Source organism: Nipponia nippon, unplaced genomic scaffold (genome assembly GCF_047370975.1).
Source record: "Nipponia nippon isolate SJK-2023a ecotype South Korea unplaced genomic scaffold, ASM4737097v1 scaffold_3, whole genome shotgun sequence".
Classification (NCBI taxonomy): domain Eukaryota; kingdom Metazoa; phylum Chordata; class Aves; order Pelecaniformes; family Threskiornithidae; genus Nipponia; species Nipponia nippon.
In genome coordinates, this window is record NW_028262347.1 from 86,044,127 (window position 1) to 86,067,438 (window position 23,312).

Consider the following 23,312-nt stretch of genomic DNA (forward strand, 5'->3'; position numbering starts at 1 on the left):
AGGACTGGCTGGATTTGAGCCAAGGCTTCCTCAGCCACACACTTGGAACAACAAGTGCGACCCTTAGAGCTTCTGATGTCTTCAAAGGAGCCTGATAACAGCTGTAAAATTCATAAAAACATTAGTTATGGGCAGCAGCTGCCAGGGAGCAGCTGCTGCGGCGCCAGCACCACGTGTCAGTGTTTCCCACGTATAAGGGTTTTGCAATTCCCAGTTCACAAGGAACGCTGATGTTTCCTGCGGATCCCAAATCCCCACCTCCGAGCCATACTCATGTATGCAAATGGGTTTCACACGTGAAGCCATGCTTTCATGCTGAGATGAAAATACCTGTTAGCCAAACCGTGCAGCCTCGAAATCCACCCCTGGTACCGACGACTTGTCCTCTCTTACTCCTGCTGACATGATGGGCTTGGTAAACCACATTGGTTGATCCCTAATGAAAACAAAGCAAAACAAAACACTTATGTTACCTCACTGCTCTCCATACAAAAGAAAATCTCAGCTGGGACTAATATAAGGGAGAGAAATGCAAATTCATTAAAAATCTGCATGAGTCATTGCAGCGAACTCTGGCAATTTGGTACAAAAGGGAAAACAACGAAGAAAATAGTTGCCTTTGGCGTAAGTTGGATTGCTGCCTGAATAGCACAGACTCATTTTTTAAAGACAATATTTGCCTCTGCTCAGAGCACTTCTGGTGGCAACACCTTTGTGTCTGCCACTGCCGGCAGCAGCAGAAGGCAACTTGCTTTGCCGCAGGAGTGCTGCCAGGTGACTGATACACCCGCAGGCAGAGAGGGGAGGACAGGGAATCCATGCAGAGATACAGGCAGCACACTCCCTGCCTCTTCAGCATTTGAAAATACAGGCAGACTCGCCTATTATTTTAATTACGCTTGCAAAACAAAAGCAACTTAAGGTGTTAATTTACTTGCCATGTTTAACATAACACGGATGCTAATAATTGCAGCTGGGGCAAGAAACGGCGACATAGCAAGGCTGTGCTGAGTGAGACTGGGACCCAGCCAGGGAAGACGGTGGGACGGGCAGCAGAGAAAACAACACCTAATGCATACCAGTGCAACACCTAACACCCTCCTGGTGCAAAGAAGGCACCGGCATGATGCTGAGCCAGAGGCCTGAATTTTGGTGCTTCCTAATGTTGACCTGCTGTGGGCAGAGCAGCCCTAGCCCCTCCACTGTGATGCAGAGTAAACAGCCTGTCTGTGCCATGCAGTTCCGGCAACTGTACTTCAACAAAGACTTTTTGCACATAAAATATCTACAAGACCTTATTAATTGCGAGGACTACATTTCCAACCAAGGCAGCCAAAGGAAAAGTCTCAAAAGGGAGGAGGGGATATAAATATTTTCTCCCCAGCTGGACTCTTCACGAACACAGGTTTATCAGTTTCATATCACCAGTACAAAAGCGGGTCTGGGCTTTCCCATGATTTACATCTCACTATATAAATATTTCTACGTCTGAAGTCACAACAGGGAAGTGATCGTCTTTCATTCGTCCAAGAAAAAAAATGTTGGCAAGGAAAAAAAAAAAGAGGAATGGGAGAGACAATAAAGTAAAAGGTCACTTTTAAATGCGTTAACAAAATAGCCTGATTTTTTTTTTCCTCTGCTTGCTGGGCCATTAACACTTGAACATGATTCAGCAAAGGCATAAGCATTCATTGGAGACTTGGTATTTTGTATGCAACAGAGGGCTCTGCCTGCACAGAAATCCGGGTGAAAATTATTCCGTAACGGAAGAGAAAAAATACCCTCCTCTCCGCACCTGTTATTATTATTATCTTTCAGAGAGGCCAGCATCCCAGCAGAGACCAATCTCCCATCACAGTGATTTATAACTATACTCAGAATTTCATGCCCATTTTCAATTCAATTTTAGTGAAAGGCTCCAAAATTAGCCTCTTTATGCCTGCAAATTTGCCATCTGCAATTGCTTGTGGGCACACTGAACAGCTACCGCGCTCCAGAACATTTCAACATACAGGTAAGAATAGCTATGTCCAAAATAATCATAATAACGGTCATAAATCTTGCCTCCAAGTTAAGTCTCAGCAAGCCTCAATGTTGGTGCCATGACTGTGAGACTGCACTGGAAGAAGCTCTGGGAGGGAGAAGCAATTCCTCCAGAGCTGGCTGAATGTGATCGATTCCCACCCCATGCTGCCATGGTATGACTTGATGGGAAGTCCTGGGCTAAAAAGGTGTTCAGGCCTGTTGTCTCAACCACCTCCAGTGATGCATCTTCTTGCTCCAGGACTTGCACTTCCCATTTTCATTGCTGCCGGACCAGAGCAGGTCCCGGACTTCGCTTCCCCCTTCTGCAGTTGTTTCAAAGGATAAAATCAATTATTTGGGGGTTTGAGTGTAGGGGACAGATGAGATGCTGTCTGAAACACAGAGCCCAGGTACCACAGCAAAACAAAAACGAAAACCCAAAACCTCTCTAGACCTGACCCTGAAAAAGTGCTTGAGCCCAACACATCCTGGTGACTCAGAAAATAAAAGGTAAGTAGCTCAAGATTTGGTTTTTGTGGTTTGTTCCATTTTGTTTTTTTGCAGGGGGTTGTCAAAAGTCTGTTTGAACATTTTGAGCTTGCAAAGCTGAGACAGCACCACCGTGGTTTAGTTTTCATGCATCCCCAGGGGTTCAGGCTTCAGCAGCGAGACTAAATGAGCACGTGCAGAAGACCCAGCAGCCAAAAACAATCCCTTCTCCCAAGACGCATAGGTGTGTTTCTGCTGTGTTTACTCCTGGTTGTGCCAAGTACCCTCAGCAAAGCGCAAGTGCCCAAACTCACCTTCCTGACAGCTTGCCACCTCTCAGCCCTGCAGTGAAACTTGCCCTGCTGCAGCGTAGCACCTGCCCGGTGATTACACACTCAAGTGCAGCACTCCAAAAACCACAGAGCAGGTATTTTGCAATTTGTTTGCAAACCACAACAGACAAGACTGGTATTTCTGCATGGAGAAATGAACCTGCATATTTTAAATATCCCTTTCACACTCTCCACATCAGTAGGAACTCCCGCTGCACGCTTGCTTTTGCAAAATGTTGATCTCTGGATCTGTCCTGCAGGAGATGAACTACAATAACATCCATGCCTCAGGAAGATGCAGGAACTAGCACATTCCTACATGGCTGACGTAACAAAATTGTTATGTTAAAAGTACATGTTGCTGTGCCGTAAATCTGCACTGTGCATGAATCTCAGAGCTTTTATTTTGCATGCTGGCACCTTCTGGAGCTTGGGAAAGCATCACTGAGTGCATTTTTGCAATTCAGCAACACTGTCAGACCTCTCCTACCTGCCGGGAGCTCCAAATGGTACCAAACCCCTCTGATTTTTCTGCTATGTTAATAATCTTTCCGGTAAATTCTTCCTAACTCTGCACAACTGCCTGCCACATGCTGACTCAGAAATTCTTGTCACCAGCTACGCCAAAAGTGAAAAAAGGCAGAGAGAAACGTGAGCACGTGGCAGATGGCTGGGTGGGCAGCTTGCTTGGCCAAGAATGAGCTGTTGAGCAGGAAGAATCAACTTCCCACCTAATCATCCACCAGCTGGGACATGGCTTGGGAAGCCAGAGCTGAAGCAAGATCAAATGGAGTGAAGGCACCATCAAAAATAAGCATCAGTGGCCCGAGAGCAAACCCTGGAGAGATTTCATCTAGAAAGAACATATACTGCAAGACCATTGGGAGGCAGAGATAAGTGGTGGATGGGGTTTAATCAGATGCAGGGCTGTTCTACTGATTTTATTCTCATGGTTTTAACCTCTTCATCATAAACCAAACATATACAATCATCACCACAACACACTCATGCCTGAATGTTGGGCCCCACGGTGGGGACAATTTAGGGACACTGGTAAGCATTTATTGCAATAGTCTAGATCAAAGAAGTGAGGTTTGGGAGAGGAACTTCTTACCTATAGTTCAGCCCCAAACAAGGCTCCAAGCAAGGCAATAAATGACCCGGCAGCGTCTCCAAAGAAGAGCCGTGCAGCCTCTGCCAGCCAGATGGTTAAGAAGGACATTGCCACACTCTCTCATTTCCTTGGAAATCTTCTGTTTGGCCACATCTGCATGATCTCAGTGCTCAGCCCACCCTGGCTTACCTCATCCAGGAAATGACAAAAAAATAAAGACATCGCTCCAAACCTTGTGCCAAGACTGCAGTGGACCAAGAAGCTAAATCCTAGCTCTGCTTTTGGCCTTTCCTCCTATTGAACCTTTCCATGAGGTTGACAAACTGGGAGACACCAAGATCTCAGGTGTCTTTAAGATCAGGCTTGACTGAGCCACCTGCCAAGTGTCTCCTGGCTTGGCTTCCAAAAGAAACAAGTTTTTTCTGCCACCGCCCTGGTGGGACAAGGTGCACCCCTGCTTTGTGAAAGCAGGTTGCAGGCGTACGCAGGAGGCTTTTCCTTAGTGCTCCTCCTGAATAAAGAGATTCGACCTCTGAGACAAAGGAGTCCACCATGGCACAGACCTGTTAGAAATCAGGAACTATCAGTGTCCTCTGCTCTGAGTGCTACCTCTTCTCAATTCATGGCATCTGAAAAAGTAACCTCAGCTCTTCTTTAAGTATTTAGCCCTGAAAGGGAGCAGCTGTGCTTTCCCACATAGACTGAACACCCCCAAGGAGAGGTGTTATCAGGAAGCATCTTCTCCTCTTGCCTGAGAGCTAAATGCACCATATCTGGGGGGCCTCTCCCAACCATTGCTGATATTTGTTAGGAGCAGAACCATTGCATGATTAATAGAAAATGCACTGGACGAACAACACTTAGGCTTGTCCCAACGAATTACATGGATGATTTGCCATCTTCCACTAGAGATGCAAGTATGTATAAACTCTGGACCTTAGGACACAAGGCAGCATCTCCTCCTGCCCCCACCTACCCATTTCTTTAGCCAGCACCTGCTCAGCTGCATAACAAACAGGACCAGGGCAAGAACCAAGTGTGAGTGCCATGTGCCACAGCCAAGGGGTGGAAACAAAGGAAGAGAGACGGGAGCTGAGCAGAACATTCGAGAGATCCCCTAAGTGCATGCAACATCCTCAAGCCAACCCTTGCTCAGCCATCCACAGAAGGCAGAGCTCTCCGATGTTGCAGGAGGAAAGATTTGTCATTACAAAGTGGTGCTGGTCATCGTAAAGGCCAATAAGGTCTAAATCAATGTCCTTATCAAGCCCTTAATTCCGCTGCACTGCTGTGGGAGTACCTCTGCCTGCTGTAGCTGGCGCAGGCAGGGTGCTGGAAGCGGTCCAAGAGCCACAGCTCATGGCAGGCTGCAGCAACATCCCACTCCGGAGAGGGACTTCTTCCTGAAAACACAGCACAGATCAGCCCAAGAACGATGCCAGCAGAGGAACACTCTTGTAGTGCAGCGCTACTAAGGGCACATTAGTCACACGTCCGGCTCACTTAGCAGAAAGACCAGCCTCATATGAACACAGTTAGCATCCAACTGGCGGCTGGTAGTGCTCACAGCCCCGAGGAAACCCTGACCCAACAGTGAAGGTAGGGTCAGGACACCCCCAGCTGCATTTTTATTTATAGGACTCTCTCACATCATTAGGAAAATGATTCATTTTTTTCCAGTCAAGCATTTAATACAACCCCTATTTTGGCACTGCAGCCTGGACATCTCTCCAGAAGAAAAACAAAAAACAAAAAAAGAGAAAAAAAGAGCCTTTCAAAACGTTTTCAGCTGATCCTATAGCAAATAGTAAAATAGACTTTTAAAATGATAAAATGATCGAGCAAGCTTTCAAGTTTGAAGTCAAACACTTGCTTAAGCCTCTGGAGATTGATCTAACTTACTGTTTAAAATCCCCTCCCAAATCCTGACATCTTACTAAAAAAAAAAGTCTTTTGTCCAATTAGTTGTATTCAATGCATAAAAATTAACTTTATGGGACATTTCCTTAAAAAATTATTTTCTTCTACCAGGGCAATTCCCATGGCTGCTCTTGCAAATGGGCGAGCTGACATCATCAAGAAGATAAAGTGTCCGTCACCAAAACAGGGGAAAAACCTTATGTAAAAGAGTCATTTGCTGCAGAAAAGCAAAACTATTGTATTCAAAAGAAAAGGAGGAAGAGAGGGGAGAGGGGGGTTTTGCTTGTGGAAGCAAAGATTTGATTACAATCATATTGAAGAACGATGGAGAAATCTTGGAGTCTCTGAAGTCCCAATTTAGTTCTTGTAACTCTAAACCTATAGACTTTTCCCAAACTTGAGTTTGATTCATTGAATGGACTAAGACAGTAAATGCTTCAAAATCAGCTCCACTCTTTCCCAGGGAAAAAACCCACCAAGATGGAGTTACCCTGGAAATTTTGCCTACTTCACTTCCCAGGATCCCACCATCACAACACAGAGCCTGGATCGCAGGTCCAGACGGGGAAGCAGGACTTCTCAAGCACCTGATGCGTTACCATACCACCCACCTTCCTGCTTCCCGTGCTGTTGTCCCCCCTCTTTCCTGCATGTGGGACTCGTCTCTTCTCCACCACCCATACGTGAGTAGAAACAATGTCATGTTTTCTTTTTAGACTTAGCTGAGTAATACACTGAAGCGTCACCAAATACCCAGCAGAGGTTTCGGTGCTGGGGATGCCAGCATTCCCTTGCACCAGGCAGGATGCTGAACTGGGCTCCCTTTCTTCATTCAGCGCTCTGAATAAACCAGAGCAGACCTCACTCTTGGCACCCTTGCCTTTGATGCTTGTTCCTCTTGGCATCACTACCTTGGCCCCTGTCCCCTGCCGGGAACGTAACACAGAAGATCTTAAGGAGACCAGCAGAGACATGCCAGTTACACGAAACAAGCAGTCTTTCAGCTTGGAGACAGACGGCTGGAGATGCCAAACATTGCTAACACACAAGGTTTTCAAGGTGGTGTTAGCTAAAGTGTTTTTTCTTAACCCACAGGAATTTTTGAGCTCTTAGCAAGACCTTATTTTTGACAGCAGCTAAAATATTTTTCTCTTGGTATAAATTTGCATGTTTTGGGTTGCCACAGTCAAGTTTTATACAACCCTGGCAAAAAAAAAACAACAAGAAAACCAGACTCCCGTTCCAGTCACCTTGCAAATCAGACGCTGATTTCTAGACTATGTGACTTCAAACCAGCAGGTTGAAAGTTAAAATCTGCCTCTCTGAAGGCACCCAGATCAGGCATTTCTTTATCTCTGAATTAGATGATGTCACTACTCTAATTTCCTTGACACAGGAAAACCAGTGAGTCATCCTGCACTCCTACATTTTCGGGACGAATTTGCAAGGCCGGGACAGATGTTATTAAAAAAAAATCTTCCCATCTTCATTCCAGAAATCACAAGGGACAGCTGCACGGGCAACAAATATTTGACAAACAAAGTATCTTGTCAGCTGCTGACAAAAATAACAATTTAAACAAGAAATCCTTCCATGGTTGCCCTATTTTTTATATTCAGAGCAGTTCTGCTAAATTACCTCCCCTAAATGAACCCGTTTCAGCAGTTTGGCTCATGCTTATTTTTGCAAACATAGGTTTGACATTGCAAAAGGAGAACTGCTTTGCCTTGATGCCTGGGGTCTGTTACAAGGCTGCTGTGGATCATGCCACAACCACGGAACCACCAAAAATGCAAAAAACAGTTATCTTGCAAAAAGAGGGAAGATAAATTATGTTCTCACTACAGTATGGCTAAGTTTTAGGATTGCACACCCATAGGAAGTGATCAAGCATATCTATTTAACTTCCAAGAAAACCAAAAAGAAGGTAATTACGCGACCAGAAGATAGGTGACTAGTTAAAAAACACAGAGATGGTGTAGCCTGTTGACCTCCATCGGCAAACCCAGCGCCTGGTGGTGCACAGAGCCATGACTGACAGCCAGCTGAGCTGCTTTGCATGGTGCAACGGCATCTGCGTGAGAAATTCTGCACCAAAACAGAGCAGCACGCCACTGCTCCCCTACCCGGAAAAACTACCCAGTCCACACGGCCATCCTTCTGTGTCTTCTTTTGGAGAAAAATATCAGGTTATGGAAATGGTAAACGGATTACTAGTCCCTCAGATTTCAGGGACAAGAGGAAAGGAGGACAAGGGTACATATTTTGACTACACATTAACTTCAGTATCAAAAAAATTTTCAGGGAGGAATTGTATTGACATGTAATCATTTCTTTTCTGGCATATGAGATTTAGGAATTTAATTAATGGGTTGTGGCTCTCTATAGTAAATAAGGCACTGTACGTGTCCCATCTCTTACTGTGACAAGGCAGGAACCTTAAAACAAGCAAGACAGACAGCCAGGACTCCTGCACCAAATACCACACAAAGAAAAACTTGCAGTATAGTGTCAGGAGATTGTCAGCTGAGCTAAATTTTGTTCAGTTCTAAGATACAATCAAAACCACAAGCTCTGCTGTTCAGAGATGCCACGTGGGACCGGTTTACCCAGAGGGTCCTCCAGCGAACACCAGGAGCCAACGTGTCAGAGCGATATCCCGTTTCATCAAAACAATTCCCTTTGATTGCTCCAGAAATTAGTTTAAGAAACCAGGACTGTCACTAACATACCTTTAAAAGCTGAACTGGCATGGCGGCACTGCTCTAACACAAAAGACAGCGAGCCACATTCAGCCGTTTTGTGTCCCTCTTAACACAGTTTGCAACCAGTTTTCAGACTTGGAGGCCAGCAACTAACCATGGCTGTGAGCAGGCAGGTGGGACACCAGCTCCATCTTCTGCTAAGTAAGAAAGCAGAATCTCCTTCCAACCCCACCAAGCTAGCACAGGTTGAACCAAGCCCATTTTGGATCTAAATGACATGGGGACAAGATACCTGTTTATAACATGACCATCATATCCCTCTCAGGAAAGAAATCCTTTACCTTTTGAGAAGCTCTAGTGATTTCATAAGCAGTGGGAGCTACCGAGGATCTGCATTTCAAGCAGCTTCATCCGGTTATAAGAGAGATAGAGAGAGATTTCCGTAAGAGAACTAGTTCTCTTGCATCACTCTCCTCTACAGGACATCGTGGCAGGCTGCTGAAAGAATAAAGCTGGACACAAGCCCAGGCTGGTGGGGGCTCAGCATTGAGGCCACGCACTGCCCCTCCCTGCCTCATTCGGTATCCAGGATGACGTGCAGTCTTGAACCTGGCATCTTGAACCCCATGTGCTTGGCTTTGCAATGGTCAATGGTCCCTAGCAGGCGACAGGAGCTCTCTCTCCACCTCAGCAATTTTTTTAAAGTTTGCAAAGTGCAAAAGCAGCAGCAGGAAGGACTGCGCGGAAACTTGGCCAGAACCACCACACAGGACACAGTTAAAAGGGGGAACTCTGCTGGGTGGACCAAAAGTTCACTTGGCTGGAAAAAATCATTAAGATGAATTCATAGAAGGAAAGTTCATCAAGGATTATCAGGAAGAAAGGCATGGCTTCTGGTATCTCAAGTTGTAAATCGATGGAAGCTGGGACAATGCACCGTGGTGTCCCAGCCATAAACTTTTCCCTGGCCCCCACTCTCGGCTGCTGCTGGAAGCTACAGATGGGACCAAACAGACCTTCCCCACACTCAGTACCTCCTCAGTCCCCTCGCTGTTTCTATTGGCTGAAGGTGGGCTTGTTTTCACCGTAATACCATTAAATGTGCCACTTTACACAACGAGCTGCACGATCCAAGTCCAAGTTGAGGACTCAAGTTCAGAGACACCAGGATGAAGGTTTCCTGCCCCATCTACCTGTGTGTCTGATCCATATGAGCTGCAAGACAGGCTTTTAATTATATGAGCACACACGGGGTTACCTAGATCCTTGCCTAAGTCAGCACCAGGAACGTTGTACTCTCCTTGAATGAGTGGCTATTCAGCATTTCCCTCACCCCTCCCTAAATCAGGTGTAGGCACAGGTCTTAGTCATTACACACTACTCAAAGGCTGGTTGAAGGACAGTTGAGCATTTTCCTTGGGGATTTTTGTTACTTCGTCTTTCAAAAGTTCATGCAAACTCCCAGTATCTCTCTGAGGGTGGCATCATCCCCAATTTTACAGCCACAGAAGGGTAGCAGAGAGTGAGGCAAACAGCAAATGAAGACTTAAGCTCCTGCAATATTTGAGCCCTATAAAAATGACACGTTTGAAGAGCAGCTCCCCTGAAGTTCAGGCTGCACCTCCAAGAGCTCGATGCTCCTCACATCCATCCCCATGGTCTCACATCAGCTTTGCAAAGATGGGGGCAGACGCAATGAGCTGCCCCAGCCATTGCTGAGGTGACTCGTCCAGCACCATGCCCAGGGTCCCTGGCAGAGGCAAGCACGCAACTCAGCCCCCTGCAGCAGCAGTCACCTCCTCTAAAATGAGGGGGGTTTTCCCTCTTCCCACACCCGCTGGCACACAAACAAATGATCTTCCCATCAGAAGGGCTAGGCAGGCCTGAAAAATGACCTCCCGCCCAACACACTTTTTTGCACCACAATGGAAAGCTGAAAACCAGTTTGATATCGAAGAAAACATTTAGTTTTGCCAGAGAGGCCACGAAGACCTCAAGGTCAGAAAGTCTTGGAAATGTAGGTACAAATGTTTGTTTTCCAAAGATGCACAAAAAAGCTCATCTCAACAAACCCAAAGTGCTGCATTTAAAGAGAAGCCACATTAAAGAAAATTATAAAATTTATGCAAACTGGCTCCTTTCTCAAGCTCTGCTCTCCAAACAGGCCACCACATTTTGGCACCCACTCAGTAGATAAAACTTTCAACACACATAGTTATAACCAAGCCAAGCTGTAAGTAAATGAAAAAGGACCGCTCTGCGAGGGAAGGGAGGCAGCACTAGCAATGAGCTACCAGCCCTACAGGCAAAATCCTAACTTCCCAGCATCCCATTTCATGACGCACATCCACCCCAAATGCCTTGACCAGGCTTTTTTGCATCCCTCCTTTTGTTAATGATACACTCCAAGTAAATTTTCACTTAGAAATTATTAAGCTGTGAGACCATTAAGGAACTATTTCTCACTTCCTACAGCTGTGATTCAGCGCTAAATCAGAGATAATCATTAGTCACCTCACTCACAATAACAGTAAATTAATAAATAGTAACCTGAATTACATGGCGTTTCTCTTAATGGACTTTTAAGATACCAAAGTGTACGAGTACTGTGACCAAAGTACAAGTTCAAGCCAGGGCATATCATTAGGAGCATTAATACAGGCCCTGCATGCCACTTATCTTTTGTGGGTGCGTACAGCTGCAAGTTTATCTAAAACACCTGGTTTCAGATAGGCGAGGTCTTTTCATTTTTAAAGGCTGTTTAAAGACACCCTCCAGGATCAACATCAGCCCAGTAAAAAAAAAAAATGCAAGTATGCCAGTACTTCCCCTGAAAACCCTCCAGAAAAACAAGATCCCTGTGGCCTAAATCTAAGCTGCAGATGCAGTGCACATGTCTGGGTAGAGTGGGGTCTTCAAAATCCTTTGCTGTCTTGCCTAAAACCACTTGTAGGGGCTTTCCAAGGAGGGTGTGGATAGAAACCTATGCCTGAGTTACAGGTTTTGGCAGAGATTTGTAACTGGCTATGACTTAATCAGTGCAACCGGAAAACCAGACAAGGCTGGAGTCTGTATTTATCCAGGTGTATTGGGTTTGCATGGCAAGGGGGGTGGGGGGAGGGAGGGCTACAGGGGTGGCTTTTGTGAGAAGCTGCTAGAAACTTTCCCTATGTAAGACAGAGCCAATGCCAGCCGGCTCCAAGATGGACCAGCCGCTGGCCCAGGCCAAGCCCATCAGCAATGGTGGTAGCGCCTCTGGGATAACATAGTTAAGAAGGGGATAAAAAAGCTGCACAACTGCAACCAGAGAGAGGAGTGAGAGAAACAACTCTGCAGACTCCAAGGTCAGTGAAGAAGGAGGGTGAGGAGGTGCTCCAGGCGCCGGAGCAGAGATTTCCCTGCAGCCCCTGGTGAAGACCATGGTGAGGCAGGCTGTCCCCCTGAAGCCCATGCAGGTCCACGGTGGAGCAGATATCCACCTGCAGCCCATGGAGGACCGCACGTCGGAGCAGGGGAATGCCCAAAGGAGGCTGTGACCCCATGGGAAGCCCGCGCTGGAGCAGGCTCCTGGCACAACCTGTGGCCCCGTGGGGAGAGAGGAGCCCAGGCTGGAGCAGGTTTGCTGGCAGGACTTGTGACCCCGCGGGGGACCCACACTGGAGCAGTCTGTTCCTGAAGGACTGCACCCGTGGAAGGGACCCACGCTGGAGCAGTTTGTGAAGAACTGCAGCCTGTGGGAAGGACTCGTGCTGGAGCAGTTCATGGAGGACTGTCTCCTGTGGAAGGTCCCCACGCTGGAGCAGGGGAAGAGTGTGAGGAGTCCTCCCCCTGAGGAGGAAGGAGCGGCAGAGACAATGTGTGATGTGAACCGACCGCAACCCCCATTCCCCGTCCCCCTGTGCCACTCGGGGGGAGGAGGGAGAGAAAATCGGGAGTGAAGTTGAGCTCAGGAAGAAGGGAGGGGTGGGGGGAAAGTGTTTTTAAGATTTAGTTTTTATTTCTCATTATCCTACTCTGATTTGATTTGTAATAAATTAAGCTAATTTCCCCAAGTCGAGTCTGTTTAGCCTGTGATGGTAATTGGTGAGTGATCTTTCCCTGTCCTTATCTCAACCCACAAGACTTTCATTATGTTTTCTCTCCCCTGTGTGTGATAGAGTGGCTTCGGTGGGCACCTGGCGTCCAAGCCAGGGTCAACCCACCACACCAGGAGTCCAGCAGCACAACAGGAAACAACATGCTGACTCAAAGCGCTTTGACTCAGAGCTGGAGAAATTACGGTCGGGTTTAGGTGCCCCAGCCACCACCCTAGATGGCACCCACCATGCCGACCACCACCAGCAGTTGTCAGCTACGCTCCTCCAAACGAGGCCCCTGGGAGATGAAGAGATATCCCAAAGAGCTGCTAGTCCTGTTGGGAAAGCAAAAGATTAACGTCCGAACACACCCGCAGGGATCAGGCCTCACCTACCTGCCTCTCCCCTTGGAGGGAAAGGGTGTTCAGGCAGGAACCACTCGCCCCAGCAGAAAAACCCTTCCACTTTTCCACATGCATGCCCTTCCATAGCCCCAGGAGATGCTCTGTCCACGCAGCCTCCTGGAAAACATATCCTGCTGCTCCTGCTGCCATGACACTACCAGGGGACACCAGACAAGCCTTCCTGTGCTTGGGGAAGGTCCACCAAGGTCCCCAGCTTGCAGCTTCTGGGGCTGGACTGCACCAAGCTGATTATTTCGTTTCCCATCCCCTGGAGGGCTCAGCCTCCTTGAACCATGGAAAGAAAGAGGCATTCATATTTAGGAGCCTACAACATTTTCTGACTTTTCTTCCCTGGAATTCCCCAAATGAAACATCCCTGCTCTTACAGAGCAGAGTATGGTTAATAAACACAGGTCTGGCGCACTGGCAGCACTGCAAAACAGTGCAAGTGAATGAAACAGCAAGGTGGGGGCAACAGACTGGAAAGGTAACTTTTTAACAGCAAAGGACTTCAAAAGAAATAGGGAGAAAAGAGGAGAGAGCTATAGGAAACAATGGAAGTCGAAATAACAGCGTATCAAGATAGTAAATCTGCTGACCTTTCCATGATCTCCAAAGAAAAGAGATATAAAGCAAAAAAAGTGACAGAAAATAAAACAAGAAATACTAAGCATGCAATGAGCAACTAGAAAACAATCCCCGTTTACTGTCTCTGTGCAATGAGTTAGGCACTGTGTTTCACAAAATAAATCATGGCTGTAAACCCAAGACTTTTGAATTGCTGGATAAAACATCAGAAACACTGTCTTGAGTAATTCAACCCAGACCAAGCCACTCTAATTCCCTGAAATCAGGGCTGTGCTGCCTGCTGCATGTGTCTGTGCAAGTGTCACTGTGATGAGCTACCCAGAACTACTTTGAACATAAGCATCCTTAAAGATGTTTTGGTCTTCATGTAATAGTAAAGAATAAGCATGTCAGGAGATGAATGCATGGTCTGTTTTTTTTTAATAAACTTTTTATTTTACATTGCTTGGCAATTAAACTGATGAAGCTGTACACACGTTACTGCACAGCCTGTGATATCACTCAGTCCATCTGAACTCTGCCCTGTGGCTGCAGTTTTTTCAACATGAGAATAGTTTTTAGGCAAAGAAACTAAGCCTCTTCATATTTCCTCAGGGTTGCCATCTGACCTTGTGGGATTTTTCCATCTCTTCAAATAAATTAAAAAATCAAAATTATTTTTACATGTTAATTTATCTTTAAATAAGACCACATATTTTGCAACTGTGCATGTAAGCCCTACAAAAGCAAAACTGAACTATCAGAAGTTACAGCTTTGTAATCCACTGGGCTACGGAAACAGCATCCCAGTGAAAAGGAGGGATGCCCTATGCCACGCCATTCAGCTTCCTGGAGACACTGTTACAAGACCAGACAGATGACAAAGCTGTAACACTCACCCTGAAAAAGGCAGTTTCAGCAGTGGGCTCTCATTCTCCCCTAAGCACCTGTAAGGACATCCAAAGAGAAACTCACTGAAAGCAGCCAGCAAGGACAATGTCTGCCTGCTGCCAGGGGCAGGACTCTGGCAGCTGGCTCTTAAAACCTCCATCTCATGAGGTATGTTGAGCTGCATTTTCCACGCATCCACGGAGACACGCAAGCCACGCAGCCAGTCACCCTGGCAAGGGGCCAGCCCTTCCAGGGCAGGGCCGTGCCAGTAGGTGTGGGCTCTGTAGCAAGCTGTTTCCCCGGAGCTCGCTGCACCATCTGTATCCTCCTGCTCGCTGTGAAAATGCTCCTCAGCAGGGAGAGGTAATGAGCTGCGGAAATATCAGCAACACCGCAAGCGTAGGGAGAACAAGCTGCTATTTCGATGGGGCTAAAAGAACCGCTCAGCCCTGAATGCCGCGCTGTGCAAGAGCCCACACAATAAACAAGGGCAGTCCCACAGCTCCACGCTACTTACTGCAATTATTTTACAGTGTACTTACTCCTGAGAGCAGGATTTCGCCACTGGGGCACACAGGAGGCCTGTGTAAGGAACGTTAAGTCTTAAAGGTCATCATTAGAGACCGTTCTTCTCCCCAAAAAGTCAGTCCTGAAACTGGTCAGAAATAAATGCTTTCTGTCAATGAGGTCTGTGAATGGAAGGACACTGCCCAGCACATAGAGGACTTCATGACTCTTGCAATGTCATGAGCAGAAACGAAGAGAGCGTTTCCATGCTAACAAGCCAAAGAGAGATTCCTGTACACCGAGTCTTGGGTTTTCAACAGAATTAGGATGCCTTGTTCATTTTTAAGGACAACACATGCAGGAGTAAAAAAAAAATTAAGTTTTCTTCTTTGCACTTTATCATAAGCTTCTATTAATAAATAGGTGTGCAATTAAAACATCCTCAAACTAGCCTCAAACTCCAGAGAGCATTCAGGCTGAATTTAGGTTTTAAATCCTGGGCTTATGATTATTCAATTTCCAAAATGAGGAGCATAGTCAAATAACACGGACAGTCCGTCTTGCAACAGCTCGCGCTACTGCGCCTTTCAAAAGCTGATGGCTAATCAACATCACCTGTGAACCCCATTTTTGACATATTCTCAGACAGTGAATAATGCTGGAAACATCCAGCCTCACAAAACCTTGCCTGTGGGAGAACGATTAACACATCACCGACACTATGAGGAAGCGGTAAAACCTGATATTTTATTAGTAATAAGGATTTTTATAAATAATAAGGATTATGTTACTGAGAGAATGAAAAACGGGGATTAAATAAGGGGCAACAGAAGGACGAGCTGCCATACTAATAGGGATCTCAGTAGGGCAAATTATTCTGTGCATCCCATCTTCATTTCCTAGTGGAACCATCTTGGCTGTTGCAGCTACAAAAGGTGTCATGAAAAATTCACCACATTAAAACTCCTCTGAGCTACAACTCTTAGGCTGCTAGTTGCGGGAGCACGTTGTGCTGTTGCCTGCTCTTTCGTTAGGCAAAATCTCTGATGCGCTGCCGATGCCTCAACCCTCCTGAGCCACACCGTGTAATTGCACTGAGACTGAACACAATCGTCTGCACACGTATGCAAATAATTGTGCTGATCAAGGGACCCCTATCACAGTAAAATGCCTTATCCTGTACCTTTGATATCAACTTGAGATGGGGAGCCGCTGAGACTGCATTAGGAGGGAGAACATCTACACTGTGCAACATATCTCCCTGGTGATAGACCAGGATGTTCACTAACGTGGTATCATCGCTGTTTCATCATAATTACCAAAACCTCTTGTAATTAGTGAAATCATGCCTTTTCTCATTCTATCACATACCTGGCACATAAGCACATGAAAATATGCCTACAGCTGTCAACCAGATAGCATGTTTTGACAGTCATGGTACGAAGGTCAGCCACAATCTTGCTTATAAAGGTCATTTTTCCAGCCCAGGGTAGAGGCAAAGGAGAGGGATTATTCTGGAAGTTCAGTAATGCCTCTCTCCTGTCACAGCAATAAACAAAACTCCCATACATGGCTCACGCTTTGCACCTCCCCTCCCTGAAATAATCCCTAAACCACAGGTTTTCGCATTTCCAAGAACGCCCTGCTGCACAGGCATGCTTTGTTACGCGTGGTTTTGGTTGCATTCCTATCCAGACAGATTACCAGTGTGTTCAAAAAGCATTAGATCTATCTGAAAAATTTACGACAAGGTAAAAAAAAAAATTAAATCAACCAGCAAAAGCAGCCCAAAAGACTTACGTCACGATTTCTTATGGTTCTGATTTAAAACCTGGAAAACGTATGGCAGCCAGAGGGACCCAGACCTCACATCCCAAATCCAAGAAGGAAGGGAGGGCAGCTGGCAAGCGGAAAAAGATTTCTGGCTGTGACTGCGATTTGCAATTTTATTTTCTAACTGAATTATGCTCCAGCTATTATTATTTTTCTTTACTGTTTTATTTTTGTTAAAAACTGGCTCTGCAGCAATGCTGAAAGCCAATCGGTGGTGGCAGCAGCTGTCTCACCAGCTTCTCCCCCTGTGGGGGACCCGGGCAGAGGAAACCCAAAAAGCTGTGAGCGAGGCAGTCGCTCAGCCTTCTCACTGACTCAACCTTCGGCCTCGCCTAGGAGGCTGGCTGCTCTCCGTGCGGATCGGCGTGGCGAGCAGCGAAGCCGGCAGCTTTCAGCACAGACGCGCGGGGCACATGCGGAATGGCATATTTGCCGAAAGCCAGCGGAGGGATGCGTGACCAACCTGCGGGACAGCCGGGCCCTTGCAGGACACGCACCTTGCCCACGCATTTGCACCAAGTTGGACCAGCTCGCAGCAAGAGCGTTCATCCTCAGCACCCAGTACCGTAATGTGATGGTCTTAATATCCTCCTGCGAGGTGATGGGTGCGCCCCAGAAGGAGAACTCTGGGTCTGGTCCCGGCGCCCACCAGCCGCCGATGTGACCCGCGGGGCTCGATCCCCTGAGCCAACGGAGCCCGGGGAGCCCATGGCTCCCCAGTGCTGCCTGCCTTGATGCGAGCCCCCGCACCCGTGGGGAAAGCGGCGACGCCAGGGATTTAGGGAGAGGGTTTCCTCGGGGAGCTGGACGCGCCCCGCAGCCCCCACAACCCCCGCAGCCCCAGCTGGCCCCCGCCCGCCCCCCGGCGCGGCCCTACCGTGGGCTGTCGGCTCGACATGGTGACGGGCGGCAGAGCTGCGGCGGCCGGGCCGGGGCTATAAGGGCTCCCGTGACACGTAGTGCGTCCCTGGGCCGGCCCCTCTCGCCCTGCGCCCGCCCCCGCCTCCGCCTCCTCTGCCCCGGACCGCAGCGAGGGGAGGCCGGCAACCCCCGGGCGGGGAAGCGGGACCGGGGAGGGAGCAACACCCCGGCCCGGCGGCGGGGCTGTGAGGCGAGCGGGCTCTCAGGCGAGGGACGCAGGGCCGGGGGAGCGTCATGGCGGCGCAGGGGCCGGCGCCCCCAAAGGACGAGTCACCGCTCGCGACCGAGGGGATAACACGCAACGGCAGACAAAACCTATCAGAGCGCTGGCTTAACGATGCCCGTCTAAAATTCCCTTAAAATTAACTGCTTGGGCTTGCCTGAGGAGTTTGTGCTCAGCTGTGCCATCCTGCCTGCGGACAGAGCCGACAGGCGAGCTGGCTTCCCGCCGTCAGGGCACGGAGCAGGGACAGGCCCTTCTCACTGCCGAAATGGGGGTGCTTGGCCCAGCTGCCCCTCCAGGGTAAAAGCCGTCATCCAGGTGAGGGTGGTCCTGCTCCCGGCCAGGAACCACACGTGTGTTCAAGGAGAGAGAGGAGGAACAAGATCCCACACAAAACAAGTCAAAAAATCACCTCCGGAGGAGGATAATTAATAATAATAATAATAATAATAAAGTCTAAAAACAAGCAGTGCTGTAGGCTGGCCCCTGACCACTTGGCCCAAATGCCAAGAAGTTTAGAAAGAAACACACAGGAGTCCACTGGCACAGAAAGCTCCACAGGTGAGGGGAACAGAAGCCCACGCCTGACGGCTTTGCCAAAAATCCTCCATTTTCCACTGTTGGAAAAGGTCAGATCCCAGAATCTAGGTCCAACATGAAGAGCTTGCTTTGGGCATGGGAGGTGTGGGCATCTCCTGGTATCTGTTCATCACACGATCACCAGCAGCCGTGCATGTCCTTCACCATAAAAATACTCCTGTTTCGTCCCTGCCCTTCATTCCATTGGAGTTTAAAATGCTGGTGCCCTGAATGAAGCCCCTCGATGGAAAAGGAAAAAGACGGTGGGATTTTGCAAAGCTCCCCGAGAGGGGAAGTTTAGGTTGGATATTAGGAAAAACTTCTTCACCGAAAGGGTAGTCAGGCACTGGAACAGGCTGCCCAGGGAAGTGGTTGAGTCTCCATCCCTGGAGGTATTTAAAAGATGGGTAGACGTGGTGCTTGAGGACATGGTTTAGTGGTGGACTTGGCAGCGATAGGTTAACAGTTGGACTCCATGATCTTAAGGGTCTTTTCCAACCTTAACAATTGTACAATTCTGTAAGTGGGAAAAGGACCCTTAAAACAGAAACTGGGAAACCCCAAGGGAGAGATGAAAGGAAAGACAGTGGAATAAATGGCATTCCTCAAATGAGGTCTCACTGAAGGAAGAACAGGGCCCAGTGTGGGGAAGGAGGAGCAGCGATGATGTGGAGGTGAAGGAATGGGGCTGGAAGGAGGGAAGCAGCACCCATACAACCAACTCCTGAAGCCGTGCAGCTATTACAGTGTGATCAGCTATCAGCTGAACTAATCCCCAGTGTAATTCCAGTTAAACCCATGGTATTACACTTGGGATTAAGTCAGCTAAAAAATACCAGGGTCACTTTTTAGCATCTCTCATTCCGTGCCTTTCCTTAGACTGGTTTTTCAATTGTCCAGCTGCAAATTAAGTTCCTGCCATAAAAACAATATAGCATGGTTGGAAGAACAGGCAAACAAGCCCGAACACATGATCCATCGGAAAAGCACATCCTGGTACAAGGAACCCTCCTGCAACTGTTGCCTAGCCAGGACACAGGCTATGCCTTGTCCCCTGGAGGACATCAGGAGAAGGACATGTTAAATGACTGAAAGTCTGGGGCTGCACAGCAAAATGGCATGAGCTGCTAAGCTTTCCTGAAAGCATGGTGGCATCCAAGCATTATCCAAGGCTGCTTAGTCTGTTTAGCTGCTGCTCAGAAGCGACTGTATGCCATGCCCAAATCAAAGCACCCAGAGTCAGCATCTCATCTTTTATTTGCACACGGACTTCAGTAAATTTGTTAACGTGAGAGCTTCAGAACTGATCAAATCAATGTTGACCTGGCAGGAAAAGTATGTAAAACCTCAGGGAAGATACAGGTGATTACAGATTAACCATAGTTATCGTCGTATTTGTGGCTCTGCTCTACAGGAGCATAGAAGAGCCTGTTATCTCTGATGAGTTAATTATGCATCTTAATTTCTATAAGTACTATTTTCAGGTGGGTTTTTTTTGTTTAGTTGGATAAAAACATTTAATATTCCCCTTCTGCGGGATGAATTTTAAATTCACATCTTTACACACTTACCATGTTACCTTTCCTTCATGTATCTTCAGTAAAGAAAAAGGGTTGAAAACACGCCTGACAGATCAAAGCAAGTGGGGAAATACATTTACTGAAGAAAAAAGAGCAGCAAGAAGGGGTCTATGTAAAAGAAAAGGCAGAAAGAGGGGCTTCTGTAACCATAAACCACTATAAACCATTCTGGCCTGATATACAAACAGTTCAAGTGAGGACATTTTTGAAGGAAAAACAGTTCTTTCTCATTAAAAATGAACAGTAGAAAGGTCAGTGGAAAGACCGAAAACTTGTATTACTATGTAATAGAAAAAATAGCATTGAGAGCATGTAACACCTCCATGTTTCCCCTAGATATCTATCAGTCAGACAGAAAACAAGTCAATGTTATCTCCATTTGTTGCATCATTCTTCACTTCTTACTTTGTCAAACTTATCTCCCTTCTAGGAATTAAATTGACTGCTCATCACCTGCCTGAGAATTTGAGCAAATAAGAAACATTTTGTGTATAAAAGATCAAGGTTTTTCTCCCCTATTTTCCCAAGCACAATACAGAAAATGGTATGAAATTCTGTAACATTAACTTCTAATAATTAAATACGTATGGCTGTTGCCTCTAATTTTAATTGGTGTATGCTTTTCAAGGAAGCAATTGATGAAACAGAATCAGAAATAAAGCAAAAAAGAAAAAAAAATCTAGTTGCTTACCTCAAAAGACATGCAAATTAGTGACACTCAATTTTCATTAAAGAACTTCTCAGGTTATTTAACAAGCTGTAAGAACTTCAGTCTACTGCAGCTGGGGAAAGAAGCAGCACCACAGCAAAGTCGGCAGGGGGTCAAAATCTCTCCAGATGGAAAAAAAGGGCACTTGAGCAGCCTCCCTGCTTGGTAAAAAGCAGCTTCAGGAATGATTTGGCAACTTTCAGGCCCTATTACATATGCTAAAGTATTACAGGGAATATTTTTATTTGCAGGTATTCTCACTCTGCTTATGGGATGGGAGAATTTTGTTCCTCTCCTTACTGGGAGGGACAGAAGAAAGTTATGCCCTGGGTTTCTGCCTTTGTGCACACAGAACAGGGATTAAGCACTCCCTTGGAAAGTCTGTATTGCCCTGACACCCAGATCTCAAAGAGGCAATAAATCTCCAGACAAAAAGCTTTCTTAAGAGCCCATTGTGCAACCTACTGTTCCACTAACAGGACCCACAGAGAGCAAAATCTATATATAACTCCACCAAACAGGACCGGTGAGCAGCTGCTTGTGAGACATTTGCTACAACCATCTTCCCAGTTCAAAATCCACTGCAGCACCTTCCTAATCAAAAATCCCATCCCAGCATAACCCAAGAAATTACCCCAAAGTGCCAATGCTCACGTGAACACTTGCAAGCCAGGCAGGACCACTGGTTTCCTCAATACCCACCTTGGCATGCCTAATGTTGCAAGTTCACCATTACCGACATGTCACTCGAAGCCCTCTGTCCACCTGCAAGGTGGCAGAGGTGGAAATTAAAACAGGCCACATCCTTTTTGCTCATAGGATAGTATCAGCCCCAGAAGTACTGCAGCCTTTGGGCAAGGGTCATGGAAGGAGAGGGGTGTCCCTTGTAGTGTTCTCCCACATGAAAGATATAAAGGGGGAGGTCACCATCCCTAATTTTGCACAACTATATATTCTTAAATCCTTGCACAAATTCCCTTACCTTGCTGACATCTAGCTGGAAAAACACCACTCAAATTAACATCACAGCCTCAGGAGAACGAGCCCAAAGATCAGCTGCAATGTTACTAGTGACACTATTGCCGCCGCAGCTCCCACCTGCTCTGTATTGTACATTTGGCAAAGCAGGAGCAAAGGGTGGAGGAAGCAGGAAGGATGGCCAAGCTTGAATTTGTGTGCCATGGAAGCCAAGCTCTCCTGTGTGCCAGGGCTATGCTAGCCAGATGAGCGATCCTCCCTGCACTCAAACTACTCCACTACTAGACTGTCTGTGCTCTATTTGCTTTCCTAGCATTGGGGGACCTGCAGATGAAGGCTTCAGCGCCTTGCTTAGTTTTTCAAGCAACGGAGACAAAGTTGTCATCTTCAGCAGTTGCTTCTCAGCTTCTACAGCTTTGTTTGAATGGCGTTCTCCTACATGGTCAGCGAAGCGCCTGCACTTCCATGCTCCCCCAGTCCACAGCCACCACAGTATTACTCTGCAAGTTTGCTCACCACCTGCAAGCAGCGAGGCAGAGATCCTACAGAGGACAAACAGCCTAAAGACAGCTCTCAGGAGGGAGCCCACAGGGGAGATCAGTGGAGAAACACCTAAGAAAGGCAGATGCAGGCTCAGCAGCTTTTAGTTGTATGCAGACAACAAAGTCTCAGGGGAGGCTGTCATCCCAGTTAATGGGGTGTCCTTCAGTCACCAGGAGTCTACAAATTCTGCTCATCAAGTACCAAATGCATTAAGATCGGTACCTTTGAAAATTAAATATTCCACAAATTAACATATGTAATACCTTGGCATCAGCCCACAAAGATATCAGCTCTGATACTGAACTGCCCCAACAAGCAGTTCCAGCTTATCTACCTCACCTTTCACCCATGGCTTTTCACAAATAGTTTTGAATCCTGTGTATAAGCCAAGTCTGGATCTGCAGCCCTAAAACCTCACTCATGAAACATCAAATCAGAAAGTTTTATAAAGTACAAAAGCAAAGGAAAGCACAGTATGTTGGAAGCACCAGAGAGACAGGCTGGTAAGGCACTAGCTGCTGGCATAAGCAATTAGGCCTTTTAATGAGAGCAGGAAACATCATTATTTTTTCCTCTCCTTGTTCTATAATTCAAACATGTGGGATCACCCCCAACTTTCAGAAAGCTGTTGGAGATAAACAAAAGCTCCAGAAGTGACAACAATCAGGCACCGAAACCTCCAGTGTTGGCAACACCCGCTGCTGTTGGGGACTGCTACAGCCAGCCAGAAACGGTAAGTTCAAAACCAGTTTGCCAAGATTTCACAATGGGAGAAACGAGCCCAAGCCAGGAACAACTTTTGCACCGACCTGGGTCTTTGCATCTTTAAAGCACCATCCAGAAGTCAGGAAAACAAAACATTGCTCTCATTTTAGAATAAAGAGCAGAGGGAGAAGAGAAGAAGAATATCATAGTA

The 23,312-nt window shown here is 47.0% G+C and overlaps 1 protein-coding gene across 2 annotated transcripts in view; it reads right to left on the reverse strand.

The window, feature by feature from the left end:
* PAPSS2 (3'-phosphoadenosine 5'-phosphosulfate synthase 2) overlaps positions 1-23,312 on the reverse strand; it is a 50,404-nt gene that overhangs the window by 14,306 nt on the left and 12,786 nt on the right. The window contains exons 1-2 of one of the 2 annotated variants that reach the window (XM_087768082.1): positions 17,741-17,864; positions 331-436 (exon numbers count right to left, since the gene is read on the reverse strand). In XM_087768082.1, coding sequence (XP_087624208.1) covers positions 331-436; positions 17,741-17,761 — 127 coding nt within the window. In that variant the 5' untranslated portion in view covers positions 17,762-17,864. Of the gene's footprint in view, positions 1-330; positions 437-17,740; positions 17,865-23,312 lie in introns of those variants that run through there. The other variant, XM_087768081.1, reaches the window with a different exon arrangement.